This window comes from Python bivittatus, unplaced genomic scaffold (assembly GCF_059951505.1).
Source record: "Python bivittatus isolate LINGU-HERP-01145 unplaced genomic scaffold, Pbiv_v1 ctg000080_np1212, whole genome shotgun sequence".
Taxonomy (NCBI): Eukaryota; Metazoa; Chordata; class Lepidosauria; order Squamata; family Pythonidae; genus Python; species Python bivittatus.
The window spans coordinates 67177242-67197874 of NW_028277035.1; the positions used below are offsets into that span (position 1 = coordinate 67177242).

At 36.9% G+C, this 20633-nt stretch overlaps 1 protein-coding gene across 3 annotated transcripts in view; it reads left to right on the forward strand.

The window, feature by feature from the left end:
- The window catches only part of PLXND1 (plexin D1), a 164226-nt gene that overhangs the window by 87902 nt on the left and 55691 nt on the right, over nucleotides 1–20633 (forward strand). For all 3 annotated transcript variants that reach the window (XR_015794916.1, XM_088134293.1, XM_088134295.1), the window contains exons 15-20: nucleotides 967–1106; nucleotides 3960–4124; nucleotides 7294–7384; nucleotides 8574–8840; nucleotides 9673–9822; nucleotides 19029–19143. Coding sequence is in view for 2 of the 3 variants with exons in the window: in XM_088134293.1 (XP_087990419.1) it covers nucleotides 967–1106; nucleotides 3960–4124; nucleotides 7294–7384; nucleotides 8574–8840; nucleotides 9673–9822; nucleotides 19029–19143 (928 nt within the window). In the remaining variant the exon portion in view is untranslated. The remainder of the gene's footprint in view (nucleotides 1–966; nucleotides 1107–3959; nucleotides 4125–7293; nucleotides 7385–8573; nucleotides 8841–9672; nucleotides 9823–19028; nucleotides 19144–20633) is intronic.

The window sequence follows — 20633 nt, forward strand, 5'->3', positions numbered from 1 at the left end:
GGAAAAATCGTGACTTCCTATGATATGCACAAACAAATGTGAAACATATAAATTAATGAAGACATACTAAAGTTTAAATATGCCTTATCCACAGAGTACTTGAATCTTTATAAGGATTAGAGAGACTATCCAAACCTTCTGTGTCACAAAGAGACCCAGACCTACCTACTTTTACAGTGATGCCTTAAACATTTCTATTTCAATGCTACACTAAAATGATTCTTAAAATAAACAGGTCATCCTGTTCTATTTTGTTTAAAGGTTATCTTCCTGACAGATCTGTGAGTTTTGTTGTTGTTTTTCCCATGAGGCCAGAAAGCAGCTTTTGGAAAAGCAGTTTAAATCAGGTGGAAGGAGTTGACAAGTTAGGGTAATTTGGTAAAAAATTTAAAAGACTGTGGTACTGAAATGCTGTTGGTGTAGGTATCATGTGGAGAGAATATCTCACAATTAGATGCCATCTTTTTTGAGAGACAACCCTTCCACCAATAGTACTTCTGGTTACCTTATCGAAGTTTCAGCTTTGTTAGCTTCATTCAGTTCATTATATCTGATTCCAGTGTGACAGAAAGGAAAAGGCAGGGTATTTATTTTTTATTTATTTTATTTATTTTCAAATTTGTATGCCGCCCATCTCCCCCAATGGGTGACCCCCAATGGGTATCATACTAAAGACAACTCTTTCCAAATGTTTTACATTAATCTTGTAAGCAATGTAATAATGATATCATTTAATAGTTTTTATACTCTACTAAATCAGTGTGATTGATTTCCAAGTAAATTAGGTTAGAATTATTTTTTCACTATTATTTTTACCATCTTTGGTTTGTCATTGGAGAATGATTATAGGACCTGTGACAAGCAATTTTTTTTATGTTTGCAATATCTGCATTTCTGAACTGTGATGTCACTACAAACTAGGAAACCAGTGTATTACCTTGACATCCCTCTTTTTTGTCTTTTTAGCTTCCAGTAGTGAAATTTATATCTCCATCTGTTGGACCAAAAGCTGGAGGTACCAAAGTAACTATCACAGGAAATAACCTCAGTGTAGGATCTAAGCTTCGAGTTTTGCTTAATATTACAAAAGAATGCAGAGACATCAGGTAAATATTGCTCAGAATAAACCATGATTTAGTTGTAAAGATTAGAAATTATACTTTTCATAACAGAAAACTAGTTCAATAAGAATGTTCTCCAAGAAATAAGTTTTCCAAATATAAATTGGGTTTGAGTTTGAGATGATAAGTATGGGGCTTCTATATAAATTTCTCATTACTGGATATTAATTTTCCAAAGTTTAAAGGTTATACTTTTGATGAATAGCCATATAGACTTGATATTAGTGCTATACATTTATCTTTGATACTGATATATAACTGTCTTGTGATAATAAATTCTGCTTAGATCAAGTAATTTATGAAGAGTATCTAGTAGTAATCAACTTGTTTACCAATATCATATAATATATATTAGAATTTCCAAATAATCTTTGGAGATAATTTTTAAGAAACTGCCAAAACAAGAGTGGGAAAGCAATGTCTCAAATAGCCTGGTTCTCTAGCATGAATAGTGAAAAGAAGGATCATGATGAATTTGATCAAAGATCTATTTAATATAGTATTTGTTCCCATAGAGGCCAATCAGATGTCTGTGGTAAGCACATAAGTAGGACATGAACACAAAAGAACTATTGCAGTCATCTTTCCTAGCAGCAGATATTAAAAGTTATAATACTTCTGATACTGAGGCTAATATGTAACTGTCATGATTAGTAGCCATGGATAGCTTCATCTTCAGTTAATTTGTCTAATCTTTTAAAGCTATGCAAGTTGGCGGCAATAATTACATATTATGGAAACAAATAAAATAGATTAAGTAAGGAGGGTTTAATCAAGTGTTTTATTTTATCTATCCTAAATCTCCTCTGTTCACTTTCACAGGATGACCCTAGGTTCTGTATTATGAGAATGGAAGGAAACCTCCCTCTTCACTTTCTCCATCTCACATATAATATTATATGCTTTGGCCATAATTCCTGTATACCTGCATTTTTGTCAGCTAAAAAAGTCTTAAACCTTTCCTCAAATGTTTTTAAAGGCTGAAACCTCATGAGACCATTAAACCTAGTGTGATTTTATGTTTTTTGCTTGAAATCAAGGGAAAACACCAACATTTCGTGAAATTCCATTAAAATCATTGAATGAAATTTCTGGCAACAGTATTGAATATTGAAATCTCCTAAAACCTTGGGAGTGGGATTTACCAAAAACTCACAGAATTTGGTAACCTTGCAGTATCTAGGCATTTTAAAGAATTGTCACTTAAAAAATTACCAACGCCTGCTGCAAAATAAAGCCAGAGCCTCTAGAATCATCTTTATTTCCCATAATGCCTTTGCCCCATAAAAACAGTGAGCAGCGTAATGCTTTATTTGGAAATACATAGATGTGTCTCTGAAAAAAAATACATGGATAGATTTGACTTCAAAATAGATTTTTTAAAATATGATAATAGGTAAAAAGAAAGTTGAAAGGGAAGGTTAAAATAGAACTCTTTAGGATGCTTGTGAAAGGGAGTTACTACAATAAACAAATTTGCCAGCATGTTTGAAAATTTAACAAACCTGTTGTAAGCAGTTTACACAGTGGTGATTCGTGTGTGTGTGTGTGTGTGTGTATGTCTGTGTATGTGTATTCTTTGTCAGCAGTTCATTCTGGTTAAAATGGACCTTATTCCTTCTGTTCAGACATGACTAAAACATTATCCAGTGCTTAAGAAGTCAAAATCCTTCTTTTCTGTACATCTGCCTCATTCATATATTGGGACATCTCCACTTTGCTTTATAGCAGGCATGCATGTGGAAAAGATGGCATTCATGAGAATAGTACTGTACTTTGACCCCACTTTCAGCCTAGAACACAACATTTAAATTCCAGAATCTTCTATTCATGCTTCCCCATACCTAGTCCCCATGGTCATGATTATTAGCCCAGCACTGTCTATTTGATAATTCCACTGATTGGTCCATGAGCTTCATACCTGACACAAAATTCACCATACTTCTGCCAATTAAATTTAAAGTCTTCTTTTTAAAAAAGAGATGTGGAAGGTCCTAATGTGGCAATCTAGTCTAGCTGACTTTCCTGGAAATATAAATTTTATCAGGAGAATGGGTGATGAGTTAAAGATTAAAGAGAAGATGCAGTTAGAGCACCACTAGGAAAGCATGTGACTGAATCACTTGGGCAAAAACAGTACAGCTGAAATTTCTGACAAGCACATCCTTGCTCTGTTGATGTAGTTTGTGGATTCTGCTATGATCTGCACAGGATTACAAAAGAGCTTTATTGCATATCATAAGGATGTTATGCTTGTACTGGTAAAGCTAAACAAGTGGATATAAACAGTTAAGAATGAAATGGAATTTTAAAAAATTATCCTCTGTAGCTTTCAGTAGGAAGCCTTGTGGAAATTTCCAAGCAGATCATGAAAACCCTTTTTACTGTTTGTCACCAATTGTTTCCCTGCTATTCAGAGAAAAAATATCCAGATGTCACAAATAGTCATTGTTAGACCTATTCTCTGTGGATTTCTTCAGTTGTCTTTTTGTCTAGTTCTTTTTGTCTTGAATCTATTTGCAAGAGTTTCACTGTTATTATCTTGAGTTCTACTGTTGAGTTCTCCTGTTAAGTGAAAAGGAGTAAACATTTACTGTGTTTTTTGGGGGTTCCTGGTGTTCTCTGAACTTGGGTTTCTTCTTGCAGATGAACTCCAAGAATCCAGCAATTCAACCCTGAGTTAGATATATTCTTCAGCATTCTTTCCTTTTTTGTCACAGTTTTGTAAGCCTTTGCTACTTATAAACCTTCAAACAAATACCATGCAGTGTGGATTCTCACTGTAGAATTGGGCATATCCATGAGTTATATTCAGAAATGTTTATCCTTTCTTTATAGTCGCACTGATACTACCATCATTTGTACCATGCCAAGTGTGGAAACTATCACCCATGTGGTTGTCTGTGTCCAATTTGAAAACAAGTCTTGCATTGGTGCTAACACCTTCCAGTATGAGAAAAACCCAAGTATAACAGATATCAACCCCAAAAAGAGTCCAGTCAGGTAAGATGTCCTTCTCTGTGAGATGTTATAGAGATATTAACAAGGTTAAAGGGATTAGATCAGTTGGAGTAGCCCTACAAAGATAAATTGCAGAAGGTGTTCTGGGTTAGGTCTAGTGCATTCATGGAAGCTATATATATTATTCTGAGGTTCAGATTATAGAGAAGAAAACACTTCCATGCCTGATTTATCTGAGGGTAACTCATTTTACCTGGCATAGAAACAAGGGACCTGGCATGCCAGTCAGAAGGCAAACCGCCATTAGTGCACTGGAAAGAAATCTATGGGGCCACTCAGCCCCTTGGGATGATAGCACAGGAAGTGCATAAAAACAGAGACCAACCCACATAGCCTTCTCTTTCGCTTCCTGGTGAAGGGACATCCCGACTTATCCATTCTTCATTGAAAAGTGGTTAATGAATGAAACCTTGTACATTAACTGTTGTTGGAATCCAGTCGTTAATGTGGCAGATTGAGGCATAGGGCCAGATTCATGGTGCTGAGAGGCAAATGCAGATGACTCTCAACCCTGGTATAGTGGCTCATTGAAGGGACCAAATAAGGCCCAGTCCAGTCCAATGGGAACAAGGACTCGTCTCTCACAAACGGATTGCTCACATGAGGGTCTTCAAGAAAGGGTTTTTTTTTCCTTCAGCCAGATGGCTGGGAAATAGTTCAGTCACCCAAAATATTGTCAGTACATGAAATTCAGATCTAGACTCTATGCTGCACCAATAACGTTATAGGCAATACTTTCTCAGTTTCTGGAACAAGTTGTTTTATATTTTATTAGCCATCTTTTATTAGGAGGAATTCTCTTTACCCCCTGTACCCCCTTGCTCAATACACTATATTCATTCAACGTTGCTGGAAAGATGTGCTGTGAAAAGTACAGCTGATGAGACAGGCACTTGTTCACTTTTAACCCAGTTTTAACTAGTAGCTACCAACTCCAAGTAATAATAAGAAAATATTTTAATTTTATATGCTTCAAATAATATAAAAACTTCAGGCCAAATCCATCTAAAAATAATACTACTTTATGGGTCCTCACTTCTTACATAGGTTGCATATTTTTATTAAGAAACGAGTATGTTTGTTCTTAAAATACCTTGCCTTTGATGTCATTTCTTCCTCAAGGCCATGGGGCTCCTATTTCTTTCTGAATGTCTAGAATTCACTCCCTGCTTAATACTTATTTAGGTATAACGATGTAATGTGAATAAAGAAGTGAGCAAGCGTACTTCAAGACCATGTCAGTCCATGTGTATATAACTACTAAGGCCAAGGCTCCTGATCTTTAATCATTCTTTAAAGGGAATTGCGGCTTTTAATTACAGAGACCAAATTTCAATATGTGTGGGAAATCTTTGAAAGTAAGCAGTGATAACACTTCCACTTCTCAATGCTCAATGTAAAATTATCTTAATTGTTTTATTCTGAGGATCAAGAGAAGTAGCTCAAAAATGCATGTCAGCAGCTACAAAGTGTAGCAGCTTATGTTTGGCAAAAATGTAAGCTTAAGACTGAAATAAGTATAATGTTAAATGATACTGTGCCAAAGGCATTGTAACTGAAGGACAATCAAAGAAAGCAATGAACTGCTTAGGTATGATCACCATATTACCCTTTCCATTTGTTACACCAGGACTGTTTTTCCTTGCTATGGTGCTACAGTTTTGTTTCACAATGATCAAATGCTATTTAGAATTTAATTTCTTCGAAGAAGCTGTATCCCCCAAATGTTTACACAGAAGTGGTATGAAAGCCTCTGAAAATAGATAAACACAGTATATTGAGGCTTAGAGAAGCTTTAAAAACTTGTGAAGGTACTGTACTCATAAAAGTCCTTATGTGATATTCTGGTTTTGAGTATTTTGGAGGCAAGATGGATAAATTAGTATATTTTGATTTCCTAATGGGCCAGTTAATGGTACAATATAATTAAAGCAGATGGAACATGAAATGTACAAAGTGGAGACAAGCCATTCCTCCTTTCTGCTCCCAACACCAGTGGCATGTGCTGGGGCCATTTCATTATTTTCTTTAATTGCTTCTGCAGTGGTGGTGCCACATTTAGCTCTCGTCAGGCAGCTTTTAAAGGGGAAAATACTCAAAGTTGTCATTGTTTAGTTTTAAGCAGCTGCTAGTGGTCTTTTTGTTTGCCACCAAGACAAAAAATATTCAAACTCTGTCTCCATTCAAGTTTGGTGGTGAAAAGTTTCTTGGTTAATTTTAATCTTCTGCTCTAGAGGCCCTTTCGATAGCCCTGGATGCTGCATTGCTGATCGACTTGGCCTCAGTCTGCTGTTAGCAAATGTCTAGGAGCAAAAACGTGCTCCTCTAGGATTTGGCTGGGGAAGGAGCAGGGAAAACTGATGTGTATTTCTGAGACCTATTTGGGTGAAGACAGGAATCGTCATCCCAGAGATTTGCCCAGCAGTTTTTCAGGTGCTTCAGCAGCCACTGGTCCAAAGAAAGAGGGGGATGATGATAATACTGTATGAAATCATAGGTATCCAGTACAAACGTGATGATGAAGAAATGATGAAACGTGTGCTGTAACATCATGACAGAATCCCCATCCTTTCATATTGGCATCTAGATACAAGTATGTAAGCCATGTGGCTTGCACCATGACACACTTTTTTTTTTCATTTTACTTTCATATACACGGTGGAAGGCATGCCTTGGTTACATGTGAATCTTATTTACAGTTTTATATATACTTGCAAAGTATATGGATAAAACAATCCATATTTCCTATATAAAGTATCTGCACCAAGCAAAGAAAATATTATATAGTGATATACGTCAAAGCTTTATTCTTCTACTTTAACAGCAGGTTTGTCAAGTCTTCCTAAAGGAAAAAAAAATAAATGATTTTTGTCAAATGAAAACAAAGATTCAAGGACAAATGTAAATATCTATGTCCCTGAACCTAAGTCTTGTTTTTCATATCATAGATGTTATACTGGGAAAATGTACATGTTTCATATTTCATAAGAAAGATTATTTCTTTATGCTATACAGTATTACTATTAGGACTGTGTAACTTTATTTCAGAAATGTTACTTATTAGGCTTCTATCCCCCATATGTAGCACTCCCTCCTTCAATTTTTCATCTAATCCCTTACCTTTCTGTTTACTGTTATTGTGGTTTGATAGTGGAGGCAGAACCATCACCGTGGAAGGAAATGGATTTTTGATGGCTCAGAGTGTGTCAATGGTTGTTCGTACTGTTGGAAAAGAACAAATGGTAAGTCTTCACTGGTGTCATATGAAAAAGGAAGGAGCAAATGAAATGGAGGACAAAACATAAACTTTGTCTAAGTAGCTGAAAATATTTATTAAGGAAGTACAGAGTCCTCAGTTTTATTGTCTATTTTGTGGGCTCAATTAATTTGAGCCCACATTATTAATTAATCAGTTTGTGAGTTGATTCTACATGTCTTTTCCATACCACTTCAGTAAGTCTTCAGAAAGCAGTCAAATGTGCCAGGCTGTATATTTGAACTGGTACCTTCCCCTGCCATCAGTGTCACAGCTTTGTTGTCATGAGATGCAAAATATAGGTAATACATGAATTGATCTTGAAGACTAATGAGATACGCTTTTGGAGACACCGGATTCACAACCATTACTGACTGTCACGCCTTTTTATTTATTTTCCTATTTATAAAATGTTTGGATTATAAAGTTTGAAATTTTATGTTTAATATAAATGCCTTCAGCATTTTAAAGTTTAAGTTTGTGACTAATTGGGAAGAGGGTAGGGGAGATCCTGCTTAAAATTACTATTGCATAACTGCTGTTCCAGTCCTTTTTTCTGGGGATAATTTAGTGCTCATGTTCAGAGGTCTGATTTTCTGTCAGGTATATGAAATAAATATAAAATCAAGATGCCATACATATTTTCTCAACCCTAGTTATCCTTATATATAGTTAAGTTATGCTAAAAGAGAATGAGCTTCTTGGCTGGACAGTGAATGCTGGTTCTTAATTAGAGAAATGGCTAGGGAAAGCAAGTTTTAGCATAAGTTACTTTCTTTTCAGTTATATTCTATGGTCTAGAATTTGTGGGTTGAGCTGTGTGGGTTCTGCCACCATAACATTTATGATTCTGATCAGTGGTTTTTCCAATGTTTTTATTTTTATATATTATGAACAAAGAAGTGGAATTAAAGTTTTGCAGAATTGAATTATCTCTCAGATTTTCCATTCAATATTTTTCAAGTGTTCAGGAAGTAATCCTTGCTTCTGCTTACCGAATGTCTCTTACATTCTATCATCAATAAAGTTGAGTTACTTTTAGTTTTTCTATCTATGTCAGCCGTTGATGGAAATATCTATTTTTGTTCTGGCAAATGCAAATATTTAAAATTGTTGCCAACTTTGTAGAATCTCTTTTATCTATGTTTGATTTGCTTGCTTTCTTCTGCTTTCAGAACTGTAAAGTTCACTCCGACACTATGATTACCTGCCCCTCTCCAGCTGCCTCCAATGTTACTGGGAGCAAGCCAGCAGTAGTGGATTTTTTCATCAATGGACTCCTATATACTGATGAGAGCTTTTTCTCCTTTGAATACCCTGAGGAGGCTGTACATGTTAGCAAATTCCATCTGGAATACTATACAGATCCCCAATTCTTCACAGCCAAGAAAGAGAAATGGATTAAACATCATCCTGGAGAACCCTTGACACTAGTTATACATGTAAGAATTTGGTATATATGGACATTGAGGGAGAGGAGGATGCTAAATCTGAAAGCCTTTAAGCCTCCAAGGGGAAAGCATCATGAGAGGGCAACATAGTCTGACATAGGCAGATTGTTACTGTACATTGATTAAGAGATGGAGAAGGAAGACTTGGCTCAATTAAACAGCAAACATTTAGCCATGAGCATTCAAGTAAAATTTCATTCTTTTTCTAAAACCTAAGAATACGGGTAAATAACAACAATAACAAAGGAACAATTGGAAGGAGGAATAGAAATTGAAAAATCATTCTTATTCAGAAAACAACCCACCCTGCTCGTTCTAAGAGCTTATCTTAAGTAAAGAAGGAAATCTTGATAAAGTAATAGTTTGATCAAAAAACAATGCTACTTGAAGACCATTATGTGCTACTGTATTGAAAGTCTTCACTGAGTACCATGAGCTTCAGAAGCATTGGCTAATGTGTTCATCGGCAAGCAATGTAAACACTCTCTTCCCTCATTCTGTTTTTCACCAGTTTCTCCAGATTATTTTTCATCTGTTTCTCATTAGGCATCAATATTAAATATCAGGTAAAGATCAAAAGCACAATTTGCTTTTAAGGCTTTTTAGCTCAGATTTTCTATTCTGAGAATTTGAAAGGAATTTCTATTCTGGTAATTTTTATCCAAAATAGGAAAATAGAAAATGGGAAGAGAATTTTGTATTTGTGCCTTGAAAAATGAAAGATACTACCTGAGAGCTTTGAAGTAAATAAAGTTCAGAAATGTTGAGGGTTGAATTTATTTCCTGATAGAATCATGTTGCTCTTCTTATTTCTCATAATTAGAAGGAACCTGACAATCTTGGCCTGGAAAGCTATGAATATGAAGTTAAAATTGGCTTAATTTCCTGTGAGATCCAAATTGTTTCTGACAAAGTCATTCACTGCTCAGTCAATGAATCTTTGAGCACTTCTGAAAGAAAGCTCCCTGTTACGGTAAGTAATATGAGTCTGAAAGCATGTGCCAACATGTATATAATTTGCTCTGTAGCCTATATAGCCTCTTGTGCCCCATAGAATTTGGCTTCTATTACGAAGTCCAAGTATTTTAAAAATAATGTTTTGCATTTGCCATTTATATTGAAAGAAAATAATATCAAAACATTAATGAAAACTTTCCAAAAGGTATTAATATGGTACCACAAAAAGAGAGCTTTGTGGCATCTTAAAAACTAATAGATTTATTATGAAATAATATTATCATGCATAATAATTATCACACCATAATAAATGTATTGCACTTTAAGACAAGGATATGCAACTTTTCTTGGTTTAAAAGCTACACTAGGTTTTGCACAGTGCCAAGGACTGCATGTCAAAAGTAGTGAAAACTAGGGACACTTGGGAAAGTTTCAGGGGGTTTACCTCTTAAACCTCCCAGCTAATCCATTCTTGAGTGGACTCTGGAAGACCCAAAAGGGATGCTGGTTGGCCACATGCAGTCCTGGAACACCCTTTTGGCACTCCTGTTCTGCAGGTTCCATGAGATCCTTTCTTACATCTCCAGGGATGGGCAAAATTTTATTATGCTAAGATATCAGGAACTACTGGGATGTAATTCAACAGTATCTGTATATTGTCCAACCCTATGTTAAAATCTTTTAAGATATGATGTGAGAGGGCCTAAGGAAAAAACTCAAGGGTTGCATCCAGTGATTTGGGAATTGTTAAATATTATTGAATATTTTCTTCTCTTGAACATCAGAATACACAGTCTGTAAAGAATTGACATTCTTGCTTTAGACATAGATGGCACTTTTGATCAGGGAAGAGAACAGAATCTGTGTGAGTGTGGAGATTCATTGCACTCCGTGCTTTAAGATCCTTTCTCTTATGAACAGTATTCATCAGAGCCTCTTTTCTCGGTCATCCCACCTAAGGCTGGAAATGATGTTTTGGATTCCTTTCCTGTAGAAGCCAGAGGGAAGGTGGAAATCCAGTTGATTTGCTCACACTGCATAAAATTCCATGTTTTTGTTTGCGAGGTCTTCCAGGATAACATCTGTCTCATGTTTGCTGATATTTCTCAGTGTTCTTATATCATCTTGGTCTTAACCTTGCTGATGCTTTTATTCTTTAATATTGTAATATATTTATATTATATTAATTTATTATTATGTTGCTGTGCCTGTTTATAAATGGGAATGACTGCTAGAGAGATTAGGGGCTCTCCTTCAGTGGATTATTCAAGCAGAGTTTGGACAGCCATCTATCAGGAGTGCTTTCATTTGGATTCCTACAGTTGGAATAGACAATACCTATTATATTTTTTTCAATATTTATACATCTTGTTAGAAAGGGCCATATGAATTAATTTAAATAAATTTAAATAAATCTTAAAATTTATGGGTACTTTTAAAAAGCTGAGGGAAAAACCTACCATATATACTTGCAGATAAGTCCATCCACAATAAGCCGAACCCAATTTTTGGGGTGTATATTGGCACCTAAAATTTTCAGCTTATCCACAAGTATGTACAGCAGTAAGTAAATAATTAGAAGGAATACAGGTGGGCTGCAGTTGGGAATATAGATGAAGGTTTGACTTCTGTACAATATTGCCCCCCTTTCCCCATGGGTATGAATGACAATAGTTGCCACCTATGGAAGAAACCAAAGTAGGCGTACTCAGGGATATCACTGGGGTGAAGATTACATCTGCTCCTTAACCACTCTGTTCTTGTTACCTGGAATGAAAGGCCATGTGATTCAGACTTAAACCCCCTGAGTTTCTCTTTGCCCACTCTAAAATATAATGCTTAACTGTTATCAGACAGAGGTAAGAAGAGAGGGAGAAGTAAGTAATTCAGAAAGAAAGAGAAGAAATAAATAAATGTTTTTGCATGCCATCTGTAACAGAAAGCCTCTAATAAAAGGCCAATAAGATCTTATCAAGGTAGCTGTTCTATCCAAAATAGAACACAATGGAATAATTAAAAATCACAGAATGTGGTTTAGTCCAAGTGGCAATAATTTAGTGATGAATTGTAAGTCCTGTCTACCATTAATAATTATATAATCTATGTGGTAACACTCAGTAGTTTGACATTCTTGTTCCTGCTCTGAACACACACACACATAGACATACTTAACACATACATTGGAAGAAACAGTTGCCCTTAGTAAGTAGTACTTTCAAGAATTAATTGTCAGAAGTGGCTTTTCAGAGTCGGATTGCATGTGACATTAATTTTGGCATTAGGAACTTGGTCAGATGTTTAATTTTATTTAATTACAGATGCTCCTCCCCAACTCTGATAGGGACCCTAACTTTTCTAGTACAATCCTGAGTAACCCCCACCATTATGGTTATGAGGCTTTGAAAAAGGGATGAATGTTCATTGGGATTAAGATAGGAAAAGTTTGAATTATATCCTAGTAAAAATGATGGAGCCTGACCCTGTTAAATACATTTCTAAAATGAAGGCTTTCAAAAATACATTTAACATAATGTGTAATTTAAATTACAATGTATTTTCAGCAGCCAGTGCTCTACTTATCAGCACTTATCATCTGAATGGGAGTGGCTGTATTCCTCTTGGAAAGGCAGGATTCTAGGTGCTGTTATTTCAGGCTGGAATATTTTTCTCTTGCGTACAAGCTTTCTTCAATATGATGATTCACATTGTGGTTTTATGAGTCTTCCTTTATTTCCGGACTGTGTCACTAAGTCTTCCCTTATTTCTTACTTTTCCTACAGTCTTGGCTTCTTAGGAGTGACAGATGGAGACTTATCTCCAAGGCCTGACAGTATACTGTAGAGCTTTTTCTGTTAGCTCACTCCAAATTCCAGTTGCCCCCTTTTTTCAGTAAATGTATTCATATTAAATTGGCAGTAATATTTTGTTTTCATTGAAAGAGAAGAAACCTATTAGGACAAAATCATCCTGTAAAGTGCAACATTTCATAAATATAAGATGGAAACTAAACCAGTGCATCTGAGAAAAGTTTTTTCCCCCATCTGGGGGTCTTTATATATTGAATTCGATTGCCAAAGCAAAACAGACACAGAAATACTAGCACTATAAATTTCCTGACACTTTGCTAAGAAAATTATAAAATACGAAAATCAGATGTTAATCTTAACAAGGGAGATAAGATCTGTGACTGTGTGAGTAGCGCATATATGTAATTCCATGTTCAATCTGTTCAACCGAAAAATAGACAGTCTATGTCACTTTAGCAACTTACCCAACCTCAGACACCACATCAGTTGTATATATTAATCCTCTTGAGAAATATAGGTGATTTTTCAAACATTTGGCATCTATATTATAAGGCTTGTATATGACCCAGGATGGTAAGTTTTGGAAAATATATTGTTTATCCCAAACTACAGATGATAGATAGATAGATAGATAGATAGATAGATAGATAGATAGATAGATAGATAGATAGATAGATAGATAGATAGATGCAGTTACAGTACAGTACTAGTTCTTGGAAGAGAACATCCCAGAATGAATAGTACTCAAGCTCTGAAGCCACAGCTAAGTTGCATTGCTGAGCTCTGATTCTGTAGTGATCAAAATTGTTCATGTCACTTATCATTTAGGTAGCATGATGTTCCTTCTCTTCTCCTTTGCAGGCTTCCATTGATATCTAGTACAATCTCTATATCATTCCTTCCAAGGTCTTCATTGCGTTTCTCTCTTATGTTCAAGAAAGGCCCTATCTGACATATGTCACAGGTTTTCTTTCTCATTTATTTCTCTCCTTGCTTGGAACTCTTTTTTTAGAAGTCCACATCAAACCTCTGCTTAAAAGTTGTCCTTTCCATGAATCTGTTAGCTTCCTTCCACAAAGCAAGGTAAAAGCTATTATTGCTGAAGTAGAAAGGCCAGCCATCATAGCTAATAATAAGGAATGCTGGGAGCGTGACTCAAAAGTATCTGGAAGCCATGGATTCTCCATTTCTGCTGGATGTTAAGCACATTTTTAAAAGTCTGTACTTGGTACTTGAAACTATGAGAATATGCAGCCATTTGAGTTTTAATCCAAAACAGACCTATCAAATTCTGCAAAGTGTTAACCCATTCCTCTGCAATATATTTTCTAATCAAAATCTTCCCCTTTTCCTAGCTGCTATTTTCCTCTGATTTGTGTTTTGCTGTGAGTAATATCTTTGGGAACAAATTACAGTTGTAAAGGATTTTTGGCAGGAAATTGGGCAGGAAGGAAAGGGTTATCCTTTCTGTGTTCATTCAGACTGGGAGTCTGCACAGTTGCTTTAGAAAGTAAACTTAATATAGCATGTTGTCCAACCCTCAGTTTTTTCCTCTAACTGATATAAAGTATATCCTAGTGCTATATCACTGTGAAAATGATTTGGTTTATATCTTCTGTCAGTACAGCACCTCTCTGCTGTTCATTTAAATGGCCCTCTTATTTTTTTTCACACTTCTGCGTAAATCTGAAAAAGTGTGCAACTGCTTTAAGGAGTCAGTTCTTTTAAATTAATGCAATTCAGGCAGAAGCCTGAAAAGAGAGAGACTGCTTTAAAGAATAGCAATGAGGCATGATGCTTAGGTGTGTGCAATGCAAGGTCCAAATAATTTTAGAAGTCATAGCTATACTACATATGTTGCATATAAATACTCACCATTTACTATTTTAGTTTTTCCCCTTCCTTCTTTTACCTCTTTTATTCTCTCCGTTCACCTTATAATCAAAACTCTGCATTGCAGTTTTCTTAAATAAAGCATGTGAAAACTGCCAAGATTCTGTTTTTGTTGGCTGCCATATTCCTTCTATTGTAAAAGGCTGGAATATTCTGCCAAAGTTTTTAAAAGCTATGAATAAAGGTACATGTTTTCCTTATCTAATTAGTGGGGGAGGTGGAAAGATTGTTTTATTTAATGTTATAATTCATTTTTCTTTTTCTATTCCATATCTGAGGTCTGAAAACCAAATTGCGAATTCCCTGTTCAGTTGTAAAAAGAAGGAAAAACACAGTAGCCTGACACACTTTCTTTTGGCAGGTGCATTTTAAGGCACACTGTATCTATCAGAATTAAGCAATCCCTCTTTAGTTTCTAAAGTATTAAATACGTTTGGAGGGGAGGACCTAAAAGCCTAGCTTTTTGAAGAGTGATAGGAGACATCACCAGAGGATGAGATGGTTAGATAGCATCACTGAAGCAATGAGCATGAAACTGAGCAAACTCAGGGAGGCAGTGAAGGACCGGAAGGCCTGGCGCAGTATGGTTCATGGGGTCACGGAGAGTCGGACACGACTTAACGACTAAACAACAACAAAGGAGACATCACACCTGTATAGGGACAAAAGAAACATAACCTTGCCATGAGAGAGTTAAAATGTATTTATCTGTTTATTAGCATTTTAAAGCACTGCAATCTTGTTACCTGGCAGGTTACAAGGGAAAAAATCCATAATTAATAATGTAAAACAATCATAACAAAGATATCAAATTATCTTAAACCTGAAGCCCATAAACAATTCTGTGGTGCTACCTTCACTAATTAAAAAGCCTTCCAGAAAAGCTGCATTTTAGCTTGCTTCAAAAAGGCGAACAGGATCAGAGCAAGCCTAATCTCCAGTGGTGAACTATTCCACGGCAAGGGTACCATAATGGAGAAGCATCTTCTCCTAGCTTTGGCCCCTTGATCTCCCAGTAGCAAGACAATATCAACCATTTTCACAAGTTGGACAGGTAGATTCTTATTGAAGGAGGCAGTCCCACAGGTGCTTTGGCACCAAACCGCATAGTTTTCTCACAAGAAGGGAAGAGAGAGAGAGAGAAAGAGAGAGAGAGAGAATGATTTTACTGTTAGTGGAATTACTGGCAATTTTTAGTTGTCTGTATCAGGATCCTGCAGTTTAATAGTCTCTACCAGGGATTTGTAGAGTCAAACAGAAATTAATTTGCATTTGATTCCTTATTCATAAGAAACTGTATAGAACGTCATCCAAATCATTCAATTTCTATAAGAAAGTGTAACCCAAGTCTCCATAACTAAGATACACATATTCTTAATTGCTTCATTTTTACACAGTGCTTAAGATATGTGAATAAATCAGTTTGTTAACCTCAGCCTTCCTCTGGACATGGGTTAGATTAGTTGGTATGCAGAAGTGGCCAACAGTGAGTTACTTCTCACTCTGTCAGTGAAAAACCAGATAAGAGCATATCTGGCCATTATAAGCACAAAGGACAGATGGAAACAAAGAGGGTATCAAGCAATACATTAGGTAGGATTGGATGGAAAAGTAAACATTAGCATTTTTAAAATTTTGGCTTTACAACTAATTATTAACTGCAGCTGCTGGAATTCTTTTGGTACTGGCTTTCAGCTTTATTCAACACATTTTATTTATTCTGAGTTCTTGGATCTTCTTATGCGCCTTTCTACGTGGCTCCATTCTTGCCTCCAGCTGAATCCCAATGTTTGCTGGAAATTATTATACTAGAAATTATTAGACATAGTTTCCTAGTCACCTATTTCTCATATCTCTACTGCCCTTTAATTCAGTTTCATTTCTTTCTCTGGGTTTTTTTTTGGGGGGGGGGATTTCCAATCCAGTTTACCAGCCTAATATAGTTAATCAAAAGATATCTTTGATCAAAATTTTTCTAAAACTGCATGAAGAATGGAGAGATACAATACTGTGCCCTACAGCATGGACCTTCTGGGGATCCGATTGTGGAGGTTGGGAATTAGGAGGCACTGTGTTACAGTGGTTCATGTCCTTCCTCAGCAGGTGGTTCTAATCAGTGTTGATAGGAGGGGAGAGATAAAGGTAGTCCTCAACTTATGACCATTTGTTCAGCAATCATTCGAAGTTACAACAGTGCTGAACAAATGATGGTTACAACTGGTCCTTGAAGTAACAGCACCCATGATCATGATCATGATCTGGGCGCGTGGCAACCCATTCGCACTTATGACCAGTTGCCAAGCACCCTGCAATCACATGATCACCATTTGCAACCTTCCCTGCCAGCTTCTCCAGAAGGTCAACGGGGAAGCCAACAGGGAAGATCACAAGTTGTTGGGGAAGTTTCCCCCACCCACACACTCTCCTGAGCACCTCTGCACTTGCACCACACCAGCCACTCACATAGTCCCACACACCTTCCCCAACCCACACTGCACCCCCCACACACCCTCCCTGACCCATGTGGCACCGTCATGCACCCCCTTGCACCCTCGCACCTGACCCTCCCCCACCTGGCAGCAGCTACTTACCTGCCTGTCGGCCTGGGACTTGCAACTTCCTGCTGGCTTCCCCACTGACTTTGGTTGTGGGAAGCCGGCAGGAAGTTGCCTCACCTAATGACCATGGAATTCAGCTAACGATGGCAACCAGGACTGCAGGCAGGAATTGCCATTGCTAAGCAAAGCGGTCATGCTTTACAACTTCATTGCTTGGCAACAGAAATTCCGATTCCAATTGTTGTCATAAGTCAAGGACTAGCTGTAGCATCCACAGGTCCTCACTGGTGGGGTGACTCAGGGTTCAACACTTTCCCTTCTCCTGTTTAACATCTACAGAAAACAGCTTGATGAGGTCATTTGTTGGTTTGGGGTTTGGTATCACGAGTGTGTTGATGATACCCAGTTTTACATCTCAACCCTGGGCTGTGCAAGTGAAGCTATTGAGGTAGTGACTCAGCATCTGGAGGCTGTTCAGGTCTGGATGGGAAGGAATAGACTTTGGCTCAATCCTGACCAGAGTGGTTCTGGTTGTTTGGCCCCCTGGGGTTCAGGACATTTCCACCATTAGTCTTGAATTCCACTTTCCCCTTCATGAGTCATGCACAACTTTGGGAGTCCTCCTGGACTTGCAGCTACTACTCAAAGAGCAGGTGGCAGCTGTGACCAGGACAGCCTTTGCACAGGTACAACTTGTGTGCCAGTGGTGCCCTTTCCTCGACCAGGAGGGCCTTCAGACGGTCACTCACACCCTAGTCACCTCACAACTGGTCTGTTATAATGAACTCCACATGGGGCTTGAAGACCATCCAAACACTACAGTTGGGTCAAAATGTAGTGGCTTGAAAAATGATGGGCACCCCTTGTTGTGCCCGTGTGTCAGCACTGCTCCATGAGCAGCATTAGCTACCAGTTCGCTTCCAGTGCAATTCAAGGTTCTGGTTGTTACCTTTAAAGCCCTTCATGGCATAGAGCCTGGTTATCTGGGGGACCACTTCTCTCCCATTGTTTCTGTCTTCCCAGTAAGTTCAAGCAGAGTGGGTGTGCTCCAGGTCCCCTCAGTTAAACATTGTCATCTTGGGGGCCAAGGAAGTATGTCCCTGCCCTGGAACAGCATCCCCCCAGAGATACAGATGGTACCCACTCACCTGGGGTTCCACAAAAGCCCTTAAAAAAATGGCTTTGGTCCAAGGCCTGAGGTTAATATTTGGGGAGGGGAGATGGTATGTTTTATGGTAGCTGTTTTAGCTCAGGCTGTCTTTTTTGCTTATGTTTTTAATTGTTTTAACTTTGCATTAGATTTTGTAAGCCACCCAGAGTCTATTAGTGTGGGCAGCCATAACAAATTCAACAAAATAAATAATAAATTAAAAAATCATTAATAATAATTATTATTATTTTAACTTGAAAATGCTATGATAAATTTTAAAGCAAAATTTTATGCAAGTAAGTAAGTTACTTTACAGATATCTCATATTCATAATTGGGGTGCAGATAGTTCCTGAAAAGGTACCTATACTTTTAAAAATAAGCATAATCAACAGAAAAAAATAAAACCTAAGGAAGTTGTCATACTTTCTGCAAGGATTCTTTGCTGAGCAGGAATATTAACTTTAATCTTTTAGTTTAAATCCTAACAGTATTATCCTATAACCTCTGTGCAGCTATTTCCATTTTCTGCCAGTCTGTCTGAGGACCATTATCCCCAGACTCATTATTCCTTGTACATGTGCACATACCCAGACCTGTGATAACAGTCAACAGATCTGGTAATGCTAATCAAAATAAATCTTGCTATTAAATTACCTTATTGTGATTCATTTATTATTGCAAAATTAGAAACTATATAATTTGCTAAGGTCATTCATTCATGTCAAGCACCTCTCCCTTATAATGTTATTTCTTTATTTCTTCTTTCTTTTCATTAAATAACTGGGCGATAGCTTCTTTCTGTTCTTTCTTAGATCCAAGTTGGGAAATTCAATCAAACAATTGCTATGTTGCATCTTGGAGGAAGTGAAACAGCTATCACAGTTTCAATAGTCATCTGTAGCATCTTACTTCTGTTCTCTATTGTAGGTAAGAAACAATATTGACTCCAAGTGTGTTAAGCATGCATTTTCAACACACTAAAATTGTTAATATCTATAAAATAATGTACATACTTTAATAGGAAATCGGGTGGGCAACATTTATGTGATGACCACTTTTTTCAATAATTATTTTGGGATTTAAATTTTTTTTTAAAGATGTTTAAGGTAGTCAGGAGGCAAAGCAGCAAAGCAGGGACATCATGACATCTATATGTGAGCAGGACCCAACTTCTGGATTTCTCCATTTCAATATGGGTGTCAGGTTTAGCCCAAAGAACTCCAAGAGACAATGCAAATTCAGTTCTGCTGTGTTTATTAGCTACAACCTCTAGAAAGAATCTCCCTAGACTGAACCCTAGCTCCCAAGCCAGCCAGTCACAACACCGTGAATTCCTCAGGGAGGTGCCAGCCTCATCCTCTTGCACTTCCCACACTCTTGCGGTGAACTAAGAACGCGCTTATCTCCCTGAGCCTGGCCTTCATAATTCCATTCCATCACAATGGAAGTCTCTATTTTTTTCCCCTTTTCTAGTCTGATAAGTCCAGAATCTCAACACACCATAACTGTGTCATTTCATGATTAAAACTGGCAGAAAATCAAACTATTAATGTTTGCCAATTATTTGGGGCTCTGGAACATGCAGAAAGTAAGTTTGTGGACTACGTGTAGAATATCAGTTGTCTACCCCTGTGCAAGTTTAAACCAAATACAAATATTTTAATACAACCTGCATCCATATTTACTGTGGAAGTGGAACAACTTACCTACCTGAGAAACATGAAAAATGAATTATACCGCTCCATATGTTTCCGTCCTTGAAAAACATCCTTGGTTCTACCGTGTCCATACATCACTTCTTACAATGCCTTTTGTTTTTTAAGCCTCTCAATATTTTCTTTTTGAGAATCTCATCATATCCACCTAACCATGAGTTTCTCAGTCTCCCATTTCCTTTTTTATCCATTCACTCTTTTTTCATGTATTTGTTTTACAATACAATCTTCATTCTTTCTATATGACCAGACCACTTTAATGCTGGTCTCTTGCTGTTTATTCATTCCACATTCATTCCACACACATTCATTCTTGACTCTTCTCATTTTACCAACACATTTCTTAAGTACCCCACTCTCAACTTTTATGTTTCTTCTGACATATCCAATTCTAATTTCCAATAACAAAGTGAATAGAACCACGCTCTGATATACCATTTTTACTTCTTTCAGTAAATATTCACTTCTCAGAACATATCACATATTAGCTACCATCTTTCTACTGTAATTTGTGCATCTTAATATTTCTCCAACCATTATAATTAATATTTCTCCAACCTTTCCCCATCTTTAGTAAATTTGTGTACCAAGCTACATAAATACATTTATTTTCACATATGCATTATTTCTATCGTATCACTCTTATTGCATTCAACAACCAAGCTTCAACTCCGTAATCACAGAAAAAAAATCATTATTAAT